The following is a 21,516-nucleotide window of genomic DNA, read 5'->3' on the forward strand; positions in this document are numbered from 1 at the left end:
CGTGATCACTCTCACTGCCTCTCTCTGGTCAGAAGCACAGTTAACCCTGCAAAGTTCTGCTGCCACAGAAACGCTCTGATTAGCACACTGTTTTAAGTGCGTGGGCTGTTACTTTAAATCTTTCTGCTTGCAGCTGCTTCTTATTATCGTGAACGTTCTTTTTTGATACTTTCCAACTTCCAGTCAAATATGTGCATCATCTCTAACTTTGCGTATTTCTTCATTAAAATGGAAATAGGTTTCACTTCTGTGGACGTTAGCTAGATAACTGAGTAATAGAGTCATTGAGTTTAAGGCCAGAAAAAGCCATGAGGCCGTGATCCAACCCTGGGACGTCACTGACCATGACACTCCTGAGCTGCTTGGCGCTCAGCAAACTCAGCCTGGCATTTGGGTCCTTGATGAACTGGGAATCAATTCATATTTGTTTAAAAATAAGATAGATTTCTGTAGAATATTGCTACCTTAGAACCAAAGTGAGAGTGTCTGCCAGATGTGAATAGAAACATTAAGCCGGTGGTTTGAGTAGTACGCTAGAATATCCAGCAAAATAATCATCACTTTTACTGTATTTTCACTGCTTAAAAAGAAACCTTTGTTAAAATTTATATTGTCTTAGTTTTCAATTGACTTTTGATGTCTTTACTTCCTGAGACATAACTTTCTGAAGAATAAAGATGAATCCAGCTGTGGTAATTCTGTTTCCTCAGGATGGAGCTATTGGCAGTAGATATAGAATCATGGAAGCAGAAGGAATTCTGGATTAAAAGCACTGAGTTGCAATAAGGACAGATTCATCCTTTAACATCAGCCATGTGCTGCTCCTCACGTTACATCTCCAAATTAGAGCTAAAAGCTCTGGGGGTTATAAACAGACAGTTGCTGTCAGTGACTTCTGCTCATCAGCAGCACCAGTTATTGCGATAAGACTGTGCTGGATGCAAAGCATTATCTTGAAAGAGGTTGTTGTTTTCTTCTTCTCATATTTGGTCTTGCACAGCACAGTAGGCACAGTGACTTCAGTGTGGGGGAAGTGTCAAAGGTGGAGAAATGTATTTTTGTCAACTTGAGTCGTTATAAAACTTAGCCAAGGTGGAGAAGCATCTCTGTAGATTGCTGCAATAAAAAGTTATTTCTGTCAAAGGGAAAATCAGGTGTTCCTTGTTCTTGCTGCACGCATGGCTAGGCTTTTCCTGCACGCTCCATCCACCTATATGCCCCTCTACTCTCCAGTGGTAAAACTTCAGGCTTGCTACACCCTGCTGCACCGTGAGTATTTGAACCATGCATAGATATTTCACCACAGCTATTCCTTGCTGTTATTTCTGTTTTCAAATTGCCAATACTGTTTTATTTGAAGGGGTCCACATCTACTTCAGTCACACCGTCAGTGGTGGCAGTGTCCTTTGGTAGGCTTTTATCCCTGCAGCTCCTGTGCTGCAGCTGTTTGCAGCCCTCTCCTGACCCTCCTGCTGGTGGGAGGCCACCTGGGAGCTCTCCTTCCTCAGCAGGTCTCAGTGACGCAACTGGAAGGCAATTTGGAGAAAATTGCTGTGGAGAATGAGCCTGTGCTGCATGAGATAGTTGCAGGAAATTCCTGGCCCCTGTATGGCTTGTATCCTTTTATCAGGGGAGGAGGAGATGGGATTTACGCCCATGCTGCCTTATCAGACACCGAAATATGCCAGTTCGTTGCATCTTTGTCTGCACTTTTCCCATCCTCTGTGCTGTGCCCTGCTATACACATTTTCCATCAGAAATGACTGCAAATTGTGCAATTAGATGTCTGCATTCCTCCTTTATTAACTCATTCATGCATATTCAGCTTTTCTTCTTTATTTGTCACCACGCAAGCAAAGCAACGTGTACAACCAGTGCTGTACCCAATGATTAATTCATGTCCATTAACTTAGGAAGTCATAAATATTTATAATCTTTTGAAATATGACTGGAGAAACTTGATGAGGAATTTAAAAGATAAATTTGACGTTGTTTTCCTCTAACATTTCATTTTTCCACCGAGTTGTAAAGTTTAGACTGAAAAACAAATATATGAGGTGATGGTTCAGACACTTCCATTTTTAGTCTCAGACTCGGTGTGATGGTTTATTTTCAGTGTTTTGTTTGTTTACTTGTATATGTGTAAAAGGTAGCATCGGAATGTTTTCATGTTCAAATATTGCTAAAATAGAAGCAGAAATGGCAGTAGTCCTATAACCTGCAAGGTTTGTAAGTCTTAAAATGGGAGATGAGCTGCACGGAGGCATTTGGATGTAATTCTAATTGGACTGTGATGTAAGACAATGAGCGGAACGTGCTTCAAGATGGGTCAGTTGGAGTTGTTTATTGTCAGGTGGTGTTGATGCATGCTTCTTGGACAAAAAAAGATAGATTGTTAAACGGAGTCAAAGGATCCAATGGTGTGTGTTCAATTTCAGTATGCCAATAAGGCTCCTATGGGCAAATCCTACACAGAAAGATGACTTTGTACCTTCAGGTATAGCGAATGTAATTTACCTTCAGAAAACCCGCCACAAGCCTTAGGATCCTGAATAGAGCTGCTGTAAGAAAGGATTCCTTTTGAAAAGGAAATAGAATTTGCAAACTACAGAGAACTTTCCATCATCGAATTGAAAGGATGAGTGATCATCTCCCACTTCCAACCAGTCTGTTTGTATTTCTTTAGATGAGGCTTATGTTTTAGTTGGGGATTTTTTGATATCAGAGACTTAATAAAAACTTTATTGCTGGGAAACTCCAGGGCACTTGGAAGCTAAGCATCAGCCTTCTTTATACAATGCAATATTTGTGTATTTACAAGTGCCGTGTGTTATATCCCAGTGATGAACACCCTCAGGAATGAGATCAAAGTGGAGGCTGAAGCTGAGGTCACAGGGCAGCATCAGGCAGTGCTGTTGCGTTGTGCTTCTGCAAGGATTCACAGTCCCCAGTTAAGCAGTGTTTGTTTCTGTGTGGTTTTGAGGGGGGCTGCTTGGTGAGTAAACGTGCTAAAATGCTGGCTGTTAAGTTTTGCTGATGATTTCTCATTGCTGTCTTGGTGCATCTTAATTTTCTTTAGAGGTTTTGTTTATGACTTCTGAAACAAACCAAACTGTACCTTGGAGCAAGTCCTTCATCTGCAGGCCAAGTGTCACAGCAGTAAAACCCCTCCTGGCATGGGCCGGAAACAAAGCTGTAGCTGGCTGCTGTGTAGAAGTCCTGTGCAAAAGACTTGTGAAGCTTCTTTGGCTTCTTAATGTATTTCATTTCCTGATAACAGAAGGAATAAGGGCAATTGTGATGAAGGTTTTTTTGGATGTCATTGTCATTGACGTTTGTATTTCCATGGGTTATATAGGAGCAGGAGAGCAATCCTCAAATGAAAATGAAGGAAATAATCAAGCACTTCTGTTGTTTTGCTGTTGAGTAAAATATAATTGCAAAAGCAGGCTGCTTGAGCAAAACCAGCATTAGGAGGAAAGGAAGGAACCGGTGCATTAAAGGTAATTTGGTTTAAAAATAGACATTGCATATCTTCCTAAGATATACAGCCCAGTTTAACAATATGCCTCAGGCTTTAATGTAGGAATTTGTTGGATTAAATTACTGGCCTCTGTTACAGGAAGGTCATCATAGGGGACTACGATACGTTGCTTTGGGCCTCACAATATATTAAATATATTCCAAGTTCATGGTTTTTACTGTGACTTAAGGGATGAGGAGTGGAAATGTGTCTGCTGATGAAATTGCTCACTACGTGTCCACTGGTTGTTATGGTATTTCATGCTAAGTTACTGTGTTTAACTTGCAGTAACAACTGGTGTCCCTGCTAGTGCTAAGAGCTGGCTCATGCCAGGTGTGACTGCTGAGAAACCATTCATCTTCATTATTGCTTTTCTCCTTCTCCCACCAAAAGACCAAAACCACACTGAGGGCATAATGGAGGAGGTGGAGGCCTGCAGTGGGTGGCCTCAAGAGGAGGTGATGTGAGACCTGTGTGATGAAGGGGAGACTTCCTCCATAAGAGCAGAGCTGCCTCTCTTGTGCTGAAAGCAAGTCAGTGGCTCACGTGGCTGTGCTTGCAAGGAAGGGTGAAAACCTGAGGCCGAGGGCAGGAGAATGCGATGGTGTTTTCAGCATGTTCCTCTGTCAGATTGCCATTTTGAAGTCATTCTGCAGGAGCAAGATTGCAGGCTGTGACTGCTTAGGAGGGTGTTTCAGATTGTTCCTTTTATCACTTGACAGAACCGTTTGGAGTTTTATGAATTTTATGAAGTGAGCTTTGGAGCTTATATTTGCTAACCTTCTGGCAATAGCTTGTAAGACTTCCTAAAGCATTTCAGCGGTAGAGCGAGCAAACAGACGTTACAACGTAAGCACTGATGCCAGCACTGCTCTTGTAACTGAGGTCATGTTCCTCTGATGAGTGTTTTTATGAGGCTCTTCAGCTTCCTCTGCCCTCTTGTGATTCTACTTGTGTAATACGTGGGGAAGAACTTCTGGAAGGCTGCAGGACTGAGAAGGCTGCAGAAGTGAGGGAAGTGGTGGGAACCCTTAAATAACTTCTACTTCCACGATGGATTTACAGGAGGCCATCTGTCATTGTTTGACTGTTTTATGGATAGATTTGAGATAAAAGCATTCAAAATAATGTCCACAAATAATGTAAATCTGACTAAGAATTCTACAATGAATGGGTGGGTGTTAATCCTGATTTTGTAATAAAAACTGGTGGAACTTCTGACCCTGCAGATGCAAGGATCTGTCCGAGTTAACGATTCTATAAAATCCAGCTTTCTGAGCAGGAATGTAACGATTAATACTTCAAAGTGCATAATCACGTCTTTGCCAGAAGATGTATTTTTTTCTCCTCTCTGACTTGCAATCTGCCTGCTCGACATTTGCTGAAGGAAAGCAAACACAAAGGTGTTAGGAGTCTTTGTGCAGCTGAATGCTTGGGCTCACTTGTTACAGGATTTGTGATTCCCGCTCTCCACATCAGCTTGTTTTTAGTAAACATTCAGCTGTTAACTCGAGCAACAGTCTGATAGGTGGTTTTACACATGCCTTTTAGGTCGTACTCTATATGTCTGCTTGCTTGTTGGACAGAATGATTTCGTTCCCCATCTCTTTCTGGTTTCTTAGCATTCCTTGTCATGGCTGCATCTTAGTGCTTCCAGCTGTTATTCTCTTCTTGTGTATTTCTCGTGTGAATGTTTTAGGAAGGAGCGTAATGCTGATGTGCTGAGCAGCCTGTGAAACCTGGGTGCCTCTGGGTCCCCTCAGTAGTGCACAAAGCAGAGCTGGAGCCTGCGTTGGTGCTGCTGATCTGAGCTAAGCAAGAGCAGGAGAGGGGAGTGCAAAGGGGAGTTCAGGGCTGCTTATTGGAGGAGACTGTGGGGGATGTGTTAAATGGGAAGAGATAGTAGCCAGAGTAGAAATAAGCTGATTATCTGCACAGTGCAGAATTTCATGTAAGTGGATATGTGAGCTTGTCTTGGGTCCTCAGTCATAATGAACAAAGAAGATATATTATTTCACTGAGCCCTCTTACATCTGTTTTCTACGATTCAGGTGTGTTTACCGAAGAACAACACTGAAGCATAATCGCTTTTTTTTTTTCTGTGCCTTGAGTTGATTGAGTACTTCATTAAGCATCTAATAATGCAACATGATGCTGCAGTTCCTGTGTACTACAGGTACTGCCAACAACCTCCAGCTTCCAACGTAGCAAATATAAGAAGAAAAGAGCCCGTATCTCAAACTGACCTAGAACTAAAAGCTAAAAGCTGAGAACACCTTAGTTTTCATTTGTATATTTTGATCTGAAATCAGCTTATAGTCAAACCAAATGCCTTGCGGGACTGGCTTTAGGATCGCAGATGTGACAACTGCAGAAGGAGTCTGGGCTGATGGGCAGTGAAATGGAGAAGATAACCAGATGATATGTATTTTGAAACCACTCATAATTAAATCTCTTGCAGTTTATAGTTTTCCATTTTTCTCCTTCATGAGCACGTACTTGCCAACTGCATTCCTGCACTGATTGTGTGTTTGTGGTGTCATGAGATGGGGTAGATTTAAGAATGAGCTATGCTGAATGTATACCTGTGAGTTCAGAGGGCAAATGCGTACAAGACATGCTTATTTTCATTACAGAAAGTATATGTTGCAAAAAGAAGATTTTAATAGGTGACAGCTGTGTGCCATATCTGCTGGGATGGGAAAGTTTATTAATTTATGCACTTTTCCCTGGTCTTCTCTGGGTCCATCTGTTCTGCTCCCCTTGTTACAGTTGAGAAATGCAAAACATACGGTTTAGAAAGACAGTTTTAAGTTTTCTTGTATCAACAAAACAAAGGCTCCAAATTCTGAAGAACAGTAGTAATAAATAACGTCTTATTTTGCCTTTCTTTAGGACTCCTGAGCAGTGTCCAAGTGTGGTTTCTTTGCTGTCAGAGAGCTACAATCCACATGTGCGATATGGGGCTGCCATGGCTTTGGGCATCTGCTGTGCAGGCACTGGAAACAAGGTAAGGATCAGACCCATTCGCTCTTTCTGCACTCTTCTACAGAGATGTTTGTGCAGGAACGTCAGACACAGAAATCACATTTCCTAGACAGCTGTAGGGGAGCAATACTACTTTAAATTTAGTCTCAAACTTTCCTAGTGAGTTTTCTTACTGTCAGTTGCCACTCAACATTAAATGCATGTTCAGCACTCATTAACTATTACTCCTTCATCCTTGACCTTGTACAGGTCACTTTAGGGAAGAATGGGGAATGTCAGTGATAGGAAAGCATCAAGTAATTTGCTATGTCCCAGCTCTTTTCTTCTTCTCTGTGGTACATTAATCATGGAAGATCCGTGTAGAGCCAAGTGCAATGAAATTGTGTTTTCCAGTGTATAATTCACTGTTCCTTTAAAAGTATCAGTAAGAAAGAGATGACTCATGTGAGTAGCAAGGGTCTTTCTCACTTCGATGAGACAAGCAACAAGTAAACTCTAGAATAAGCTTCCATACTTCATCCACATATGTATGCAATCAGTACTAGTATTGAATCACAGTTTTGAAATAGATGCACAGTTTATATATTTGAAAGTAATATTTCATGCTTCCATATCTTCAGTACATCTCAAAGGAATCTGTATCATCCCTTACTGAGCTAGTATTGAATATTAGTTCTTTGACTCTTGCACACAATGCTCCCCAGCATGTCACTTGTTGTGAAATGCACAGAATGCTGACATGTGCTGCCTGCCATCTTTAGTATCTAAAGCATGCAAACTTGAAAGCGTGCTGAAAATGCTATTTTTATCCAGGTTGCTTTGTTCTCAAGTGGAAGGTAGAATCAAGGAGCTAATTATTTTTAACCTTCTGCATCTGACAAGTTGATTTAATTGGAAATGCTTTTAGTCACACAAAAGGAGTCTGTTTTATTTCCAGATGCTTGGTATGATAAAGATATAAACCATCAGATTATGCAAATACATACCTTCCAAAGCTTAGATTAGCAGGTTTTGAAAGCCTAATTACATTGGACTTCAGAAATTGAGAAGCTTTTGGTCGTGGTCAATGTGCTGTATATGGTGTTCAGTGCATGCCAAAGGAAGAATGAGCAACCCACGATACCTTCAGGTGGAAGAGCTCAGCCTTCAAGATAGCTCATGTGGCAGAAAGCAGTCGAAGTGAGGGCACTAGAAGTTTTTGTCAGAAGGGGTGTTTTGTATAAAATCAGCTTGTTTCTAAAAGCCTCATCCTGAGTGAAGTACACCGAGCAGTCTGTGCTGGTACACGCATACATTCAATTGCATTTGTTCGTGCCCTCAGTTTGTGCAAACAGAAGAAAAATCAGTACAAGAGTCTGCCAGGTCTGTCCAACTTCTGTAATCAGAAGATGACATAATGGATTAAAAGTGCTCTTTGAGCTTCTTATAGTCTTCACGTGCCATTTCAGAGTGCTTTTAGACAGCCTCTGTGTTGCCACAGACCAAGTTTATCTGTACAGCCCGTGGCTATACAAGCTGCTAAGGTTTACTCCACTTAGATCTGAAGAGTGTGGCTGGTGAGTACAGGCTAATACTCTGACAACTTGCTGTTGTGGACGTGGGTAATCTCAGTCCCCCTTGCCACCTTTTCCTCCATCTCAAGTCCAGCTCCCCAGTGAGTTGGTGCAGACCCAAACTCTCAGAACACTGGCCCAGACTAAACAGCAGTTCTCTGTTGAATTATCAAGCTGGAAAAACACACTGAGAGATGAGATGAGGGCTGCAGCTAGCACATGAAAAGGGAAGAGACAATACAGCAGTAGGGAAATTGAAGGAGGAGGGGGATCTCATTTTGGCAGCAGTGAGTTTAGAAAAGTTTTGTTATCTTGTGCATAGTGCACTGAGAACCTTGGATGATTAGAGATGAATTTGTGACTGTAATAATTCTTTGCATGTTTAAGCCATGGCTTGCAAAGTGGCAAAACTGTAAACAGAGAATAAAGATGTTCCTACAGAGATGATTTAGTCTGAGAAGTCAGCAAATTGCATTCGCTGATCCTGGATATCTAAGCAACATTTATTACAATGGGCTCCTTACAGCTTCTCATAATCCATGTTCAGTATTTAAATGAATGTTTATTACTAGATCCAAGATAGATTGTGTTCATGCTGGGCTTAGTTGGGAAGTTACTGGGTTTGGAGAAGCAGCAGAGGAGTTTGAAATGTTTTCAAAGCACAGATTTACTGTGTAGGTTCTTATGGGCAGTCCCACTCGATGTGGGTTTGCTCTGAGTGCTTTCATGTGATGTTGAATGTTATGGGCTCTAACAATGAAGTATAAGGCCAGAAAATTGGAACCTTGATTACTTAATTATCTCATGTTATAACCTCTGACACATTGTTTGGTATCTCTGCATCATCTTTTTTAATTGGAAAATGAAAGCAATGCTGATGCATTTTGTTGCAAAGAATGGCAAAGAATGTATAAGCATTGAATGCTTTTGTTGCTTATAACAACAGTTGCCGATCTATTCTGCAGGTAGATCTTGTTCCATCCATCTTATTTTAAGTTTCCAGTTGCTTTTTTTTAAATGCATGTGTTAGCACTTATCTGTTAACCATGGATTACAGCACTGAATCCTAGGATGCTGAAAACAATAGTATTCACTTTGTGATGCTTTTTTTCTTTTTTTTCTTAATAGGAAGCAATTAATTTGCTGGAACCAATGACAAATGATCCTGTGAACTATGTACGTCAAGGAGCTCTGATTGCATCTGCCCTTATCATGATCCAACAGACCGAGATTACCTGCCCAAAGGTAATAGCGGCACGCCTTACATACCATCTTGCTAGGTGGGAAGTGTGGTCTTGGATGTCAGGTTGTTAGTGCTCAGCACTGCACGTAAGCATTAGCAAGAGAGCATGTGCCTCAAAAAGAGCAAGAGCTGAATGCAGAGCAGGAAACCCCTGCGTGGGCTGGAGCATGCGCTTTTGAATGGGGGAGTGATGCATGGCAATAGAAATATGCCTGATACATGATAGCGTTTTAACTTTGGATGTTATAAGAATACATACTCCTGCTTATAAAGAGTGTATTCTGTAGTGATACTAAGCTATCTTGCAAAGATACAAGTATCTGATTTCCTCTCAGATGTGTTGAGGCCTGTAGGCTTGTGGTTTGTGTGAGCAGAGTTGTTTAGTAAAGTTGGCTTTTTTTTTGCAGCTTAATGTAGACTTTTCAGGTGAAACAGTTTCTGCTGCCAGAACTGTCTCAGTTACTTTATAGCAAATAATTTTTTTTAATGGAGCTTTTCTTTCTGCTTGAAGGGCAAGAAGGTTTGCATGTGCTGCGTTTATCTTTTAAAAACAGGTTGCCTTGTGAGTGCATGACAGATGATAATATGCAAACATTTGTTCAGTCTAAAAGTGCGTTAATAGAAGCTTTGAGGTTTCACGTTTCATCTCCTCTGCTGAGCAGTGAGGCCGAGCTGTAGCTGGTACTTTGCTACTCGCCTATCGTAATGGGTTGCTTTTATTGACATCGTTTTAGAAATTGAACTATAATAAAAGCAGCCACACTTTTACTGCGTTTGGATGAGGAGAATGAGGGAAAAAAAATGCTTTTTCCATCAGAAAATGTTGCTTAGGAAAGCAAAGAAAATCCACAAATACAGGTGGCTGGGAATTTCCGAGGCGCACAATGTCTGGCTGTGCTGGCAGTTTGTTCTTTCAAATTATTTAAGAATAAAAATAGAAAGGGAGTTTTTCACTGAGCAGAATCTGGCAGTTAAATTATCTAAACTGTAGTTCAGCTGAATAAAACAGGAGAACAGTAGAGATCTGTAGGATCCCCTCATCTTCCAAGGTAGGAAATGGCTGTAACATGAAGCTGGAAGATCCTTTCCTTGGAAAGAAACTACTTGTTTTTTTATCGTTTCTTCCAGTGGTTGGAATGCCAATATAGGAAATGAAGTCTGATCATTCTTCTGTGCTCTTCTGTAGTGCTGGGTGGATTGTATAGCTTTCTTTTACCTCACTTTTCCACTCAGAAAAATAAGGATGATACTTCCTTCTGTGAAAGGCCGTTATGAGTAATCCATCCATTGGGTTTTCAGTCTTTTGAGATATGGGTGAAAGAATCCATGTCCTGTACAGAAGTGTAGGTGGAAGGAGTGGTCATTTTAGTGTGTACTAGGTCAGATTTCTTTCCCCAGAGAGTGCTGCTATCCTTAGCTTCAGAGGTCTGTGTGATATGTAGGCTTACTAAGCAAGTTAAAATAGTTGGCTAGCAAAATACAGGATGAGATGTACAGTCTGGGGCTCAATGTCTTGTTTAAAAATGGGGAGAGGAACTGGAATAGCTTTATGCTAAAGCCCCATTTACAAGCCAAAATGAAAGTGTTGTTACGTAATATAGGTGCAGAAGGCAATTCATGACATAGCCGTATGAATGCTGCAAATACTGAAAATGTGGCAACAAAAACCTACAAGTTATAAGCTAATAAGAAATCCTTGAAATAACCTGATAATTTAGGAACTGAGCACAAAATGCATCAATTTTATTTCTTTTGAAGGATGTTATCTGTAAATACCGTGGTTTCTTGCTCAAAATTAGGAGGAATATCATGAGGAATATTCCTCCCATTAAGTTATTTATTATTCTTATTTCCATGGGAAACATTTTTGGAGCTCTCTGCCAGCCTGAAGAAAAATTGCTCTGATGTGAAAAGGTGGAGTTCAGGTAACTGGCCATTTTTGGGTTACAGTGACATGTTTTAATCTGATTAGGTTCCTAAATTGCATGACGGAGCTACTGATAGATAAGCAGCTAATAGGCAGAGTTCCTTGGGTTTTATGTCCCACAAACTGTGTTTGTGGTCTTCGTGGGGTTATCAAGAAGCTAAGTTTTACATTTAGACACCTTCACATCATTGTCTCTCTGCTGCTAAATGCTCTGAGATGTTTGGCATGCGGGAGAGTGATTTAGTAAAGGTTATGACATAAAGTCTGACTGCCTTCCTGTCATTACTTCTCCATTTGGTACTGCCTGTTTTTTTGTAGCCTTCATGTGAGCAGCGTGCTTCGGGTTCAAAAGACTTCAGATTCTCTGGTGCTAATTGGAGATGAAGACAGGGGCCCTGCTTTATCCAACTTAGCCATTTTGCATTGATTCTACTTCAAGCATTTTCTCTTTCCTTCCTTCCCTTCAGGTTGGAATCTGATTCACGGAGAATAACAGGACCCCTTCTCTCAAGCATGCTTTTATCTTAATTTCCCTTTCAAGCTGAGCACATCAAATAAGCTACTCATCTGCCCATGAAAATAGCTTGGTTTCCCATCGTTGTTTTTTTATTGTTATTTTTTACTTTATTTTCCTCAATATCTAGTGCAGAACCACTAACACCAGCAGTCCCGCCTTGGAACTGGTTGGGGCTGCAGTTACAAAGTGCATTTATTACTTCTGCATTGATACAGGAAGGTTTTAAGAAGGAAGAAAGCTAACTTCAGCATTTTGAGATGCATGTTGCAGTGCTAAACAATAGCAATAAGTGGGGATTTAATAATCAAATTATTCCAATTCACTGTGTTTTTATCTTTTCTTTCTATTTGTCATCTTCTCAGTTGCACTTACTATTTAAACAAATTGAGTTTAATTGACTGATGTATTTAATAAAGAAATAATTGAACTTGCAAGTTTCTGAATTGCCCCAAAGAATGACAGCTGCTGTGTAAACCTGACTGTGACTCTTTGGAGCTGGAACTCAGATTCCTCTGCAAGCAGCCTGTGTGGCTTTTCCTGTCCTCTGCTTGATACATTTAAGAACCATATTAGTGTAGGATGTAGAACAATAACAAGTTTATTTTGTGAAATGGAATCCTAAATTATAGATATGATGAGATCATTGTGGCAGAAATCAATGGCAACTTTGTTATGTGTTTGTGACCAGCAGGGCAATTAAGACAGCAATTTGGGAGGCATGCTACTTGTCCTAACATCTTGTATCGGATTTATTGGATTTCCTTTTGCTGTTTGTGCATTGGAGCAGTGATCTCTTTACAGGATGAGAAGATAATGAGCAAGTTTGAGTATTTTTCTTCCCTTTTTCTTTGATCATTGGCCTATTTTCTCTTAAGATGTAAGGAAACCGGGACCTGGTATTTCTTTTATTTTCTAACTGAAATGCCTTGCTAGGATGCAGAATTGTTTCCTGCAGTCCTCTGGCAGCACCTTAGCTTTCCTTCACAGAAGCCTGTTACTTTTGGATGCTTGCACATGCTGTACGCTCTTACATAGTTTGAGGATGGCCATCGTATATAGAATAGCTTCCACTTTCAAAGACAGATAGGAAAAATCACTCAAGCAATTTAAATATTGTCTTATTAGAAATGGATTCCTAAATCCTTTCCTTCAGAATTTGCACTTGCGATAAGCATCGCACACATTGACTATCGCTGTTTCCATTAGTGAGCTGTTAATAAAGCAGAGGATGTATTAACAGTCCCATGGGCTTTGCATGCATGATGTTGACTGGTGGAGGGAGAAGTGGTAAACAACCTATTAAATGTTAAATAATACGAGCCCCTCGGGCTCGTGGTAGGAAATGGTGCTGTATCATTCCCATGCCTTAAAGCCTGTGTTGTTTCCTCTCTGTCTCTAAGGTTGCGCATTTGGCTTAATTTGAAATCAGCGGCATGCAGTTTTGACCAGTGTTAATTGTGAAAATGGTGCATGGCATCTTAGGAAAGATGAAATGAGTCAGTGCCGATGTTTTAGTATTCCTCCAAGAAGTTGGCCAAACAAATCTCTTGATGGTATTTCCAAATGCTGTGAAGTTCTGAAAGCACTTGAAGGTTCTGAGGGAGAAACAGACCTCGCGGGTTTCACAGCATATTAAACAAATCAGTTCAGCAGTGTGAGATCTGCTCCTTGCTGCGACTTGAAAGGAAAGCGATAGCAGATTTAAGGACCACACTGGATAAGCTCTGGCATGTTTTACGTCAACTGCTTTACAGACTATTGTCTGTTGGCATATTGATTCATTCTGTAGGAGGCCACCGCCACAACAGCGAAGGTAGAGCTGAGTCTCTACCTGCTTTGCTTTCTACAAGAGCTGCATGAGGATGGTACTTCCTTACAGCTAGACCTGCCAGAGCTGGCTTTCCTCAACTGCAAGGGAGGCTCTACAGCTGGGAGCTGATCCAGTTAAGAATGCCCGGTGCTGTGTTTACTTATAGGAATGGCCTGAAAAAGCGCTCAGACCTATTGTTCATTCTAGCGTTGAGTCAGATCTTGGATGTAGGTTGGCCCAGTGCATTAAGCCAGGCAGGGTGCTCTCCTGCCCTGCCACAAGAGATTTGTTACTGCTGGTGTTAAAGCAAAAAGTCAAAAGGAGCACACTGTCTTCGTATGTTTTTCAGAGTTGGCAGTTGTTCCTCAGTGTACACAATTTGTCTGAAGGCAGAGCTTTTGCTGCAGCAGTACATATTTTGTACTTTACAAGAAGAGGGTATAATGACAGTCTGCCCTGCACTGATTCCCCACTCCACCCTGTTCACATCAGTCCCTCACAGTCACCATAGAATCACAGAACAGTTGGGTCGGAGGGGACCTCGAAGCCCACTCAGCACCACCCCCTGCCATGGGCTGGCTGCCCCCAGCAGGTCAGGCTGGAGGCTTCATGGTGGCACTGATGCTGGCTCTGCCCTGGTATCTGTGAGCAGGAGCTGCGGAGAGGCGCCTGCCACGCTCTGAGGTGCTTCTCTGTCAGACTTCAGACGCCAGCATGAACGTTAGCAGACCTGCTCAACGTCTCCTCACCTCACCCAGCATTTTGTTCTCTGTAGATTTGATTACTGTGCAAATTCCAGATTACAGTTCACTGAATGAGTGATTTTTTTTTTTTTCAGAGCTTTGTAGCATCCCACTGTTTTTATAAATATTCCAAGCCCAGAAGCTACACCCAGACTTAGAGGAACGATGTGCTCTAAACAAAAGCACTACAATCCCGCTGTTCAGTAAAACCAGGCTAACAGATTTATGTGTTGCTTATGTGTCTCTCAAATAATATCTGAAAGCTTTGGTTCTCTCAGCTTGCATGTGGTTGCCCATGTCCCTCCAGGAGCAGTAGACAGGATGTGCTCTGCCTCCAAAGCTGTGAATATGAAAAGGGAAGGAAAATAACACTGTGTGTACAAAATGAGGTATTTTTCCAGTGTGCCAGAGGTCGTGCTTAAGAAACAAACTATTTATACTGAATGTGTAAACCTCAGTGTAAGTGTTTATAAATAAACATTGGGAGAGCATGAAAAAAGCATAAATAGAGCAAGGCAGTGAGCAGAGCTGGTTCGCTGCATCCAGTGAAACCCTGTATTGTGTGAGCAGTATCTCCCTGTCACCCACCTGTATGTGTGGCTGCCCTGAGAATTCCAGCCACCTCCCTTTGGTGGCCTTACAACCTCATAACCAAAAGCTTCATACGGGCAAGTAGAGAACTAATAACAGCTGACAATTCTGTTGCTTCTGTTTAAGGGCAGGCAGTCTGGTGCTTTGTGTTTCTGGTGGCTTCGGATGAAAGTTTGCCTTGTCTGTGGCTATAGTTGTAGGAAAAGGGCTTGGGATACCAGCAACAAAATGGCCCAAGAGAGGGGAGAAACTGGTTCAAGAGATTTGGAAGGAGCCTTCCAAAAGGTCTCCTTTGCTTTTGAGTGCGTGAGGTGAAGGTGTGACATGAAAATAAAATGTCTATTTGATATCTGGGTCAAAATTAATTAGGTGTGGAAGATTTTTCCAGCTATGCTGAAGATTGGATGCAGCTTCCTGAGTTTGGACTGAATTCCAGGTTGGGATTTCCTGGTCGGCTTTTTCAAGTGATAAAAATCACTTAGCTGTATATATTCCTGGATACGATGCTGTTCTGTATCTTCAATGCTGAGTGAACTTAGGCCATTTGCAGCAATGACAATGGTACCAGCAAAGGTTCAGCAGTTTCCCTTATTAATGCACGCTTAAAACATTGTGGTAAATATGCTGCAATTATGTGTTACATTATTCAATATTTTCATTAAGCAAAATCTGCTGGTGATGCACCGCGGGGGCATTTATGCATACGGCAGAAATATTGTACAGGAAAACTGGAATAAGTTTGAGGTTTTCAGCAGCAGGAATTGGAGGAAATTTAATTAAGCTCAGTGTCACACACCTAAGAATGTGTAGGAGTTGCTGCAGGCTCACTGGTTGGTCTCTTATTTCATTGATGCTCCAGAGATTCTCAAGCAATTCCCAAAGGCCTGCAGCATTTGCTTTGGAAATGCACATCTATCCTGAATACTTAAAAATCACTCTATGAGTGTCTGCAAGTGGGGAACGTCTCTTTAATTAATTATTAGGCTTCTATCACCCACGATTAAAAGCACTGACAAAGTAGATGTTCTTTTAGTATGCAGGAATTCAGGATGCTTCCCATAAAGACAGAATATTTGACTCATGTTTTATATGCCGGGTTTATAATTTCTTTCTTTTTCTCCTATCCAGGTCAGCCAGTTCAGACAACTGTATTCCAAAGTGATCAACGATAAACATGATGATGTTATGGCCAAGTTTGGAGCAATCCTGGCACAAGGCATTTTGGATGCAGGTACTTTCCCAAATATGTAAAGCAGTCAACATTTCTTAAATTTGTTTGATTATAGAGTGCTTCTCATAGCTGTACCAGCAATTTCATTCAGGAGATAAGGTGCTGGCTTTATGTTTGTCGTGTAATAGCAGCAAGAAATCTCTGACTGCAACTGATTTTATTTAATTCAAGGAAGAAACCCTGCTTTGTAGTTCCAGGTCACAGAGGCTACCTTTTTCTAGTGTAGGGAACATTTCATGAGTGTGAATGTCTCAATATTGAGCAGGGGGAGGATTCTGTAAAGGGCACTAGCATTTCACCGGGGCTGAATTGCAGGACCTATTAAGGAAGGTTTCTGTAAGCAAGGAAGGGCAAGCAATGTTTTGTTTTGAATTTTTCCTTCTGCTGGAGTTAAGACCTGTACAGGACTGTGTGTCAGTAGTACCTCCTTTCCAAGTTTCCACTGCTGTCATATGCATCCAAACACAGTTTGTCCCAGCTGGTCTCTTGTGCTGTGGGTTTCCCTAGCCATGGAGTTCCTTTCCCCTATTCCCTGTAGTAGGTAGAAACAAGCTGCTTTCCAACATGCTCTGAGATCAGGATTAGTCCTGAAGTCGCAGCAGCAAAGAAGTCTAATGTATCAGTCCCTGTAGCCTGGCTGAAGCACAGCACTAAGCACTGTTATTAGTGTCTATATGAAATCACTACGTTGCCAACCCGTGTGGCTGGGGGAGAAAAACACAGGGCTGCCTGCACCTATCTGCATGGAATTGTACTTAGAGAGCTGTGTTCCTGGTGTGCACTTGGCAGTCAGGCTGCTCCATGCTTCATGAATGGGGCTACAGAGAAGGAGACAAAAACCACCTCCATTAATTTCACCTTGATTCCCACGTACCGCTGCTGGAGATCAGACTTAGCAGTCCTTTCTGACAAAATTGTTACTGTAATTTTGATTGTTCCCTTATTCATACTGTGTTACTGGGAAAGAAGAGTCCAGCCGGCTCAAAACTGGTCAGCTTTACGGACTGGTTTCAAATTCTTTTAAGATTAAATTATAAAAATGCAGCTAAACCCTTATTTGCTTCATATGTCACATGGGTGTCATATAATGAGTTAGGAACCATAAGCACTCAATTTCAGTAAACTGCATGTGAATTTGTGCCAACATCTCAACTCTCTGTATCTCGCTGTGCTGTTGGGGCAAGGCTGTGAACTTCCCTTTCTTAACCTGCTGCCACTTCCATTAGTCTCTTAGAAGAAAAAAATCTTTTATCTCTCCCATCCAACTACAAATGATTATCTAAACAATGGGCTATCAAACTTAGTTATCGCTACCAGAAAGAAAAGATTGTTTGTGTTATCTGCCAGCAGCTACTTTTTTACTGTATTAAAACAAGAAAAATATAGACTGTCTAAATTTAGCGTATTATTTTTCCCCAAAAACCTTTGAACTTTTATAATTCATGTGCAGATAAGCTCTCTGATTTCAGACTGACGGATACCTTTCTGTTCCTTGCAAAAATAAGATGCCTTATTTTCTGGAATATGTATTAGTACATACGAGCTATAAAAGGGACATGGTGACTTAACCAGATGCTGGCATTTAACCTACTTGGAAACTGTTTTATTCTCTGATGCTGCATTTCTCAATCAGTGAGAAGAGGAGCGGTAGTCAGCATGCAAACATTTAGGTAGTGTATCTGAAAAGAAGGGTCTCCTTGGGACTGAATGGAGGCAGCTGTTGGCAGCATGAAGGTGTACGTCCTGGTTTTGATGGTATTAGAGACAATTTTAGCAATTTAGGATAGAAAAGGAGTCATCTTCCAAGTTACAGAGGAAAGAGTTGCCCATCTCCTCACTGCTGCCCCTCAAAATACACATCTTACACAACACATTATATTTGAGCTGTTTAATATTTTAATACAAAAGATAAACATTTGTTTTGTAGATCAAGAAGTGCTTATTTGAAAAGCCATGAATGAGTTCATCAAAGTGTAGAAATCATCAGCATCTGCTTTTTGTGCTCCCCTTCCTTGTTAATATGAAGCCAGTAAATCCTTGTAGCCCTCAAGGCAGTCCCTTGGTTTCTGATTAAATTTTGCCATAATAGCAATATGAATTCTGGAAAATGAATGTTGTAGTACCACCCCAGAAAAGCTGTGTTTTGAGGGTCTTCTGAGTGGTTGATTTCAGTTTCATTGGTTGGTTCGTTTTTGAGGTATCATGTCACAACATCCATCCATCCATCCAAAGATCTGGCATGTGTTCATTTCCAGGTTGTTAGGGCTGCAGCTTAATTGTTAAGATAGTTCCCAGTTATGCAGTGTCTCTCCACTTTTCCTGCTCCACACCAAACCCTGGGAGTGGGGGTGGTCTGCTTGCAGGTGAACCAGCAGAAAGTAGCAGCATGACAGCATCTTTGGAACATGATTCATGTTACTTACCCAGGAAGTTCTGGGAATGGGATGATGCCATTCTGAAGGTTAAAAATAAATTGGAAAAGAATGCCAGAAGTTTGATAAAGTGTATTTAAGCTGCTCGTGCAACATCCACTGGACTGTTTCATCTGTAGTATCTGCAGATTACTGACATGGCCCTTATATAGTGATGTGGTGAAGAAACGTTCAAAGTAAAGATGGAGGAGAAGACCAGAGATTTAAATGTGCTGAGTTTGACATGTTTTAAGGATAATGCAACATCTCAGGCAATGCCTCATTAGTGTTGCAAATTCAAATACAAGTGTGAGAGTGGTGCTAGAGAAATTAATGAAAAGCAGAGCAAACCTGGAAGTGGTGAAAGCAGAAATCAAATTATTATTGCCTGTCTTCCAATAGGAGCTTAGAAGGAGCTCTCTAGTCAAACAGCAGGAGATCTATTGCTTTCACAAAAGGAACAGCAGGGAGATTGTATGTATGCATAATATCCTATAGGAGGACATCAAAATCCTTTGTCTTCCACTGTTTCTCCTGGGACTAACTGACATATAAGTAAGATAACTGTGTCATTCAGGGTGTTCATTAGTTTTGGTAATTGCCGCCTGGCCCTACTACAGATGGTTGCTTATGCACACCAAAGGAATGCTGCTCCAGTTTGGGAGTTTTCAGCCACAAAGTGCCCTGAGTCGGAAGGAGTGGGTGTTTGTATTTTAACACAGTTAACCTTCCTGCACTTGGGCATGTCAGTGGTAATGGACTTGCCTGGTGCTCTCTTCAACTCAATTCACTGTGCTCATCAAAGACTGAAGATCAGATTAACACTTTCTCACACTGTCTGTAAGCCCAATCTTTCAATTTGGTTTCTAGCTGGATGTTTCTGCACTATATCAACATACGGAGTTGTTTTGGTCTCTGCTTTGCAAGTACAAACCTAAGACTTGGTTGTCTGGCAGAGATTTAATTTTGTTGCAAAGCCTGCAGGAGCTTGTCTCTTTGCTGCATAGAAGGAGCTTTTGAAGTTGTTGCTGTTTACATTTTTTTCTACTGAGATGGTACAGAATAAAACTGTAAGCATATTTCATCTGAATAATAGGCTGTTCAAGGAGGCAGACAGAGAAGTTTCTCTATGGAGTGCTTCATATGTGCTGTTTTCCTTGTGGCTCTTGCCTTGTGGTTCAAAGATAAGCTGAGTTTTGAAAGTAGTTATGACAAAGGTTTGCCTGTTTGGTCTCTCTACCTCCTGAACTGTACTTCTGTTTTAAGTGTCGCTTGGCAAAACAAACATAGGAGGGCTCTCTATTCATTGATTGTTTTGGTGATACTAAACAGACGTACAGAGATAGATAGAGGCAGTTACACTGCCCACATCTTCCACTGTGAAAGGTGAGATCACAGAGGAGAAAGCTGACAGCCTTGTGGCTTGGCTCACACCATGTTAATCGCCTTTAGCTGTTTTAGAGATGCATCGTTCCATCATCCTCATGGAATACCCAGGGGCGCATCAACTCAAGTGATGTCATTTCTGATTATTTCCAGGGGGACATAATGTGACTATTTCACTGCAGTCAAGGACGGGACACACTCATATGCCTTCTGTGGTGGGAGTTCTGGTCTTCACCCAGTTCTGGTTCTGGTTCCCCCTGAGTCACTTCTTGTCACTGGCTTTCACCCCAACATGTGTCATTGGACTTAACAAGGATCTTAAGGTATGTAATGTGTGGAGAAAAAGGGATTAATGGCTTGTACAGCTTGAGTGTCTTGAGAAAGAGATGCATGTATGCATTGGTTTTCTGTGAGCACCTCCTGCTTATGTGTGCCAGAAATGGTGCAAACTGGAAGAAGTCTGAAAAGCAGGCTAAAATTATGGAGCTGGTGGAAGGAATAGAAGTAGGAGAGTTGTGAAGAGCGGACTTTGGCCCCTTCATCTCAAAGCAGAAGAAAACAACTCTGTGATATGTGTGGGCAGAGACCACCCAACTGTAAGAAAATGTATGTTATGGGCTGTACCACCCACCGTGCTTCCTCAGAGCAGTCCTTGGTCTCTTCTTAGTCTGTGGTGGTGTCATAAAGGAAGGGAGATGAGAACTCAACTCTCAGCATTTGAATGGGTTGTCAGAAAGTGCTTTCTGGCCTTGCTTAAGTAGGCATAAATAAGACAATGTGCAACATTGGTTGCCCACTCCCACCAAGTACTGTCCTTTTGCAAGAGGTGACAGTCAGGCGGTGCTTGGTCTGATCTAGCGTGCACTAAAAAATCTTCACTTAGGTCCTAAACCAATTTTGTGTTAATACGAGCAGGCACAGCAATAACCTCGAAACCACAAAAGCATTGAAACAATGAAAACAAAGCATGGTGTGAATAGCATGGAGTACATGGAGGAGGCTAGGAGAGCTTGCCAGAGTCGAATTATAGAATAATTGAATAACATTGTTCTAGTTGAACTGTTGCCACTGATAACAGTTTCTTTGCTTCCGGAGCGGGGGTAAGGGAAGCCTGTATTCTTTAGAGGATCTGTGTTTGTCTCTGCTGGAAGGAAAATTGAGCTAAAGTAATTATTATGCTGCGGACCTTTTCCCCTGCTTTTTGTCTCTTAACAATTTTTTTTTTAACTGTTTGTTTTAGATGCCAAAAGTCCAATACAAATCCAACTGTAAGCCATCCACATTTGCCTACCCCCCACCTCTGGAGGTACCAAAGGAAAAGGAGAAAGAAAAGGTATTTGGACTATCTCTGTGTTGTAAAGACCAGCCCCTTCTCCCTCCTAGTATAAACATTGACTTTGGTGGCACTAGCAGGGAATTTGAAGAGCATAAGAAAAATTGGCAGTTGCTGTTGTCTCTAAAAGAGAATTTTAGCTATTTTTTCCTGCTGAGCTTGGGACTTTCTGATTATGGGAAAGAGCTGCTGTGCTACTGGGTTGCTGGAACCTCCCTTATCTCCAGTGGTCAAGCAGAAGCTTCGATTAAAACTCTTTT

The 21,516-nt window shown here is 41.4% G+C and overlaps 1 protein-coding gene across 2 annotated transcripts in view; it reads left to right on the plus strand.

Moving 5' to 3' along the window:
* The window catches only part of PSMD1 (proteasome 26S subunit, non-ATPase 1), a 59,354-nt gene that overhangs the window by 30,450 nt on the left and 7,388 nt on the right, over nucleotides 1-21,516 (plus strand). For both annotated transcript variants that reach the window (XM_072344552.1, XM_072344553.1), the window contains exons 17-21: nucleotides 6,419-6,533; nucleotides 9,193-9,309; nucleotides 16,024-16,126; nucleotides 20,077-20,246; nucleotides 21,164-21,256. In XM_072344552.1, the coding sequence (XP_072200653.1) occupies nucleotides 6,419-6,533; nucleotides 9,193-9,309; nucleotides 16,024-16,126; nucleotides 20,077-20,246; nucleotides 21,164-21,256 (598 nt within the window). The remainder of the gene's footprint in view (nucleotides 1-6,418; nucleotides 6,534-9,192; nucleotides 9,310-16,023; nucleotides 16,127-20,076; nucleotides 20,247-21,163; nucleotides 21,257-21,516) is intronic.

Source organism: Excalfactoria chinensis, chromosome 9 (genome assembly GCF_039878825.1).
Source record: "Excalfactoria chinensis isolate bCotChi1 chromosome 9, bCotChi1.hap2, whole genome shotgun sequence".
Classification (NCBI taxonomy): domain Eukaryota; kingdom Metazoa; phylum Chordata; class Aves; order Galliformes; family Phasianidae; genus Excalfactoria; species Excalfactoria chinensis.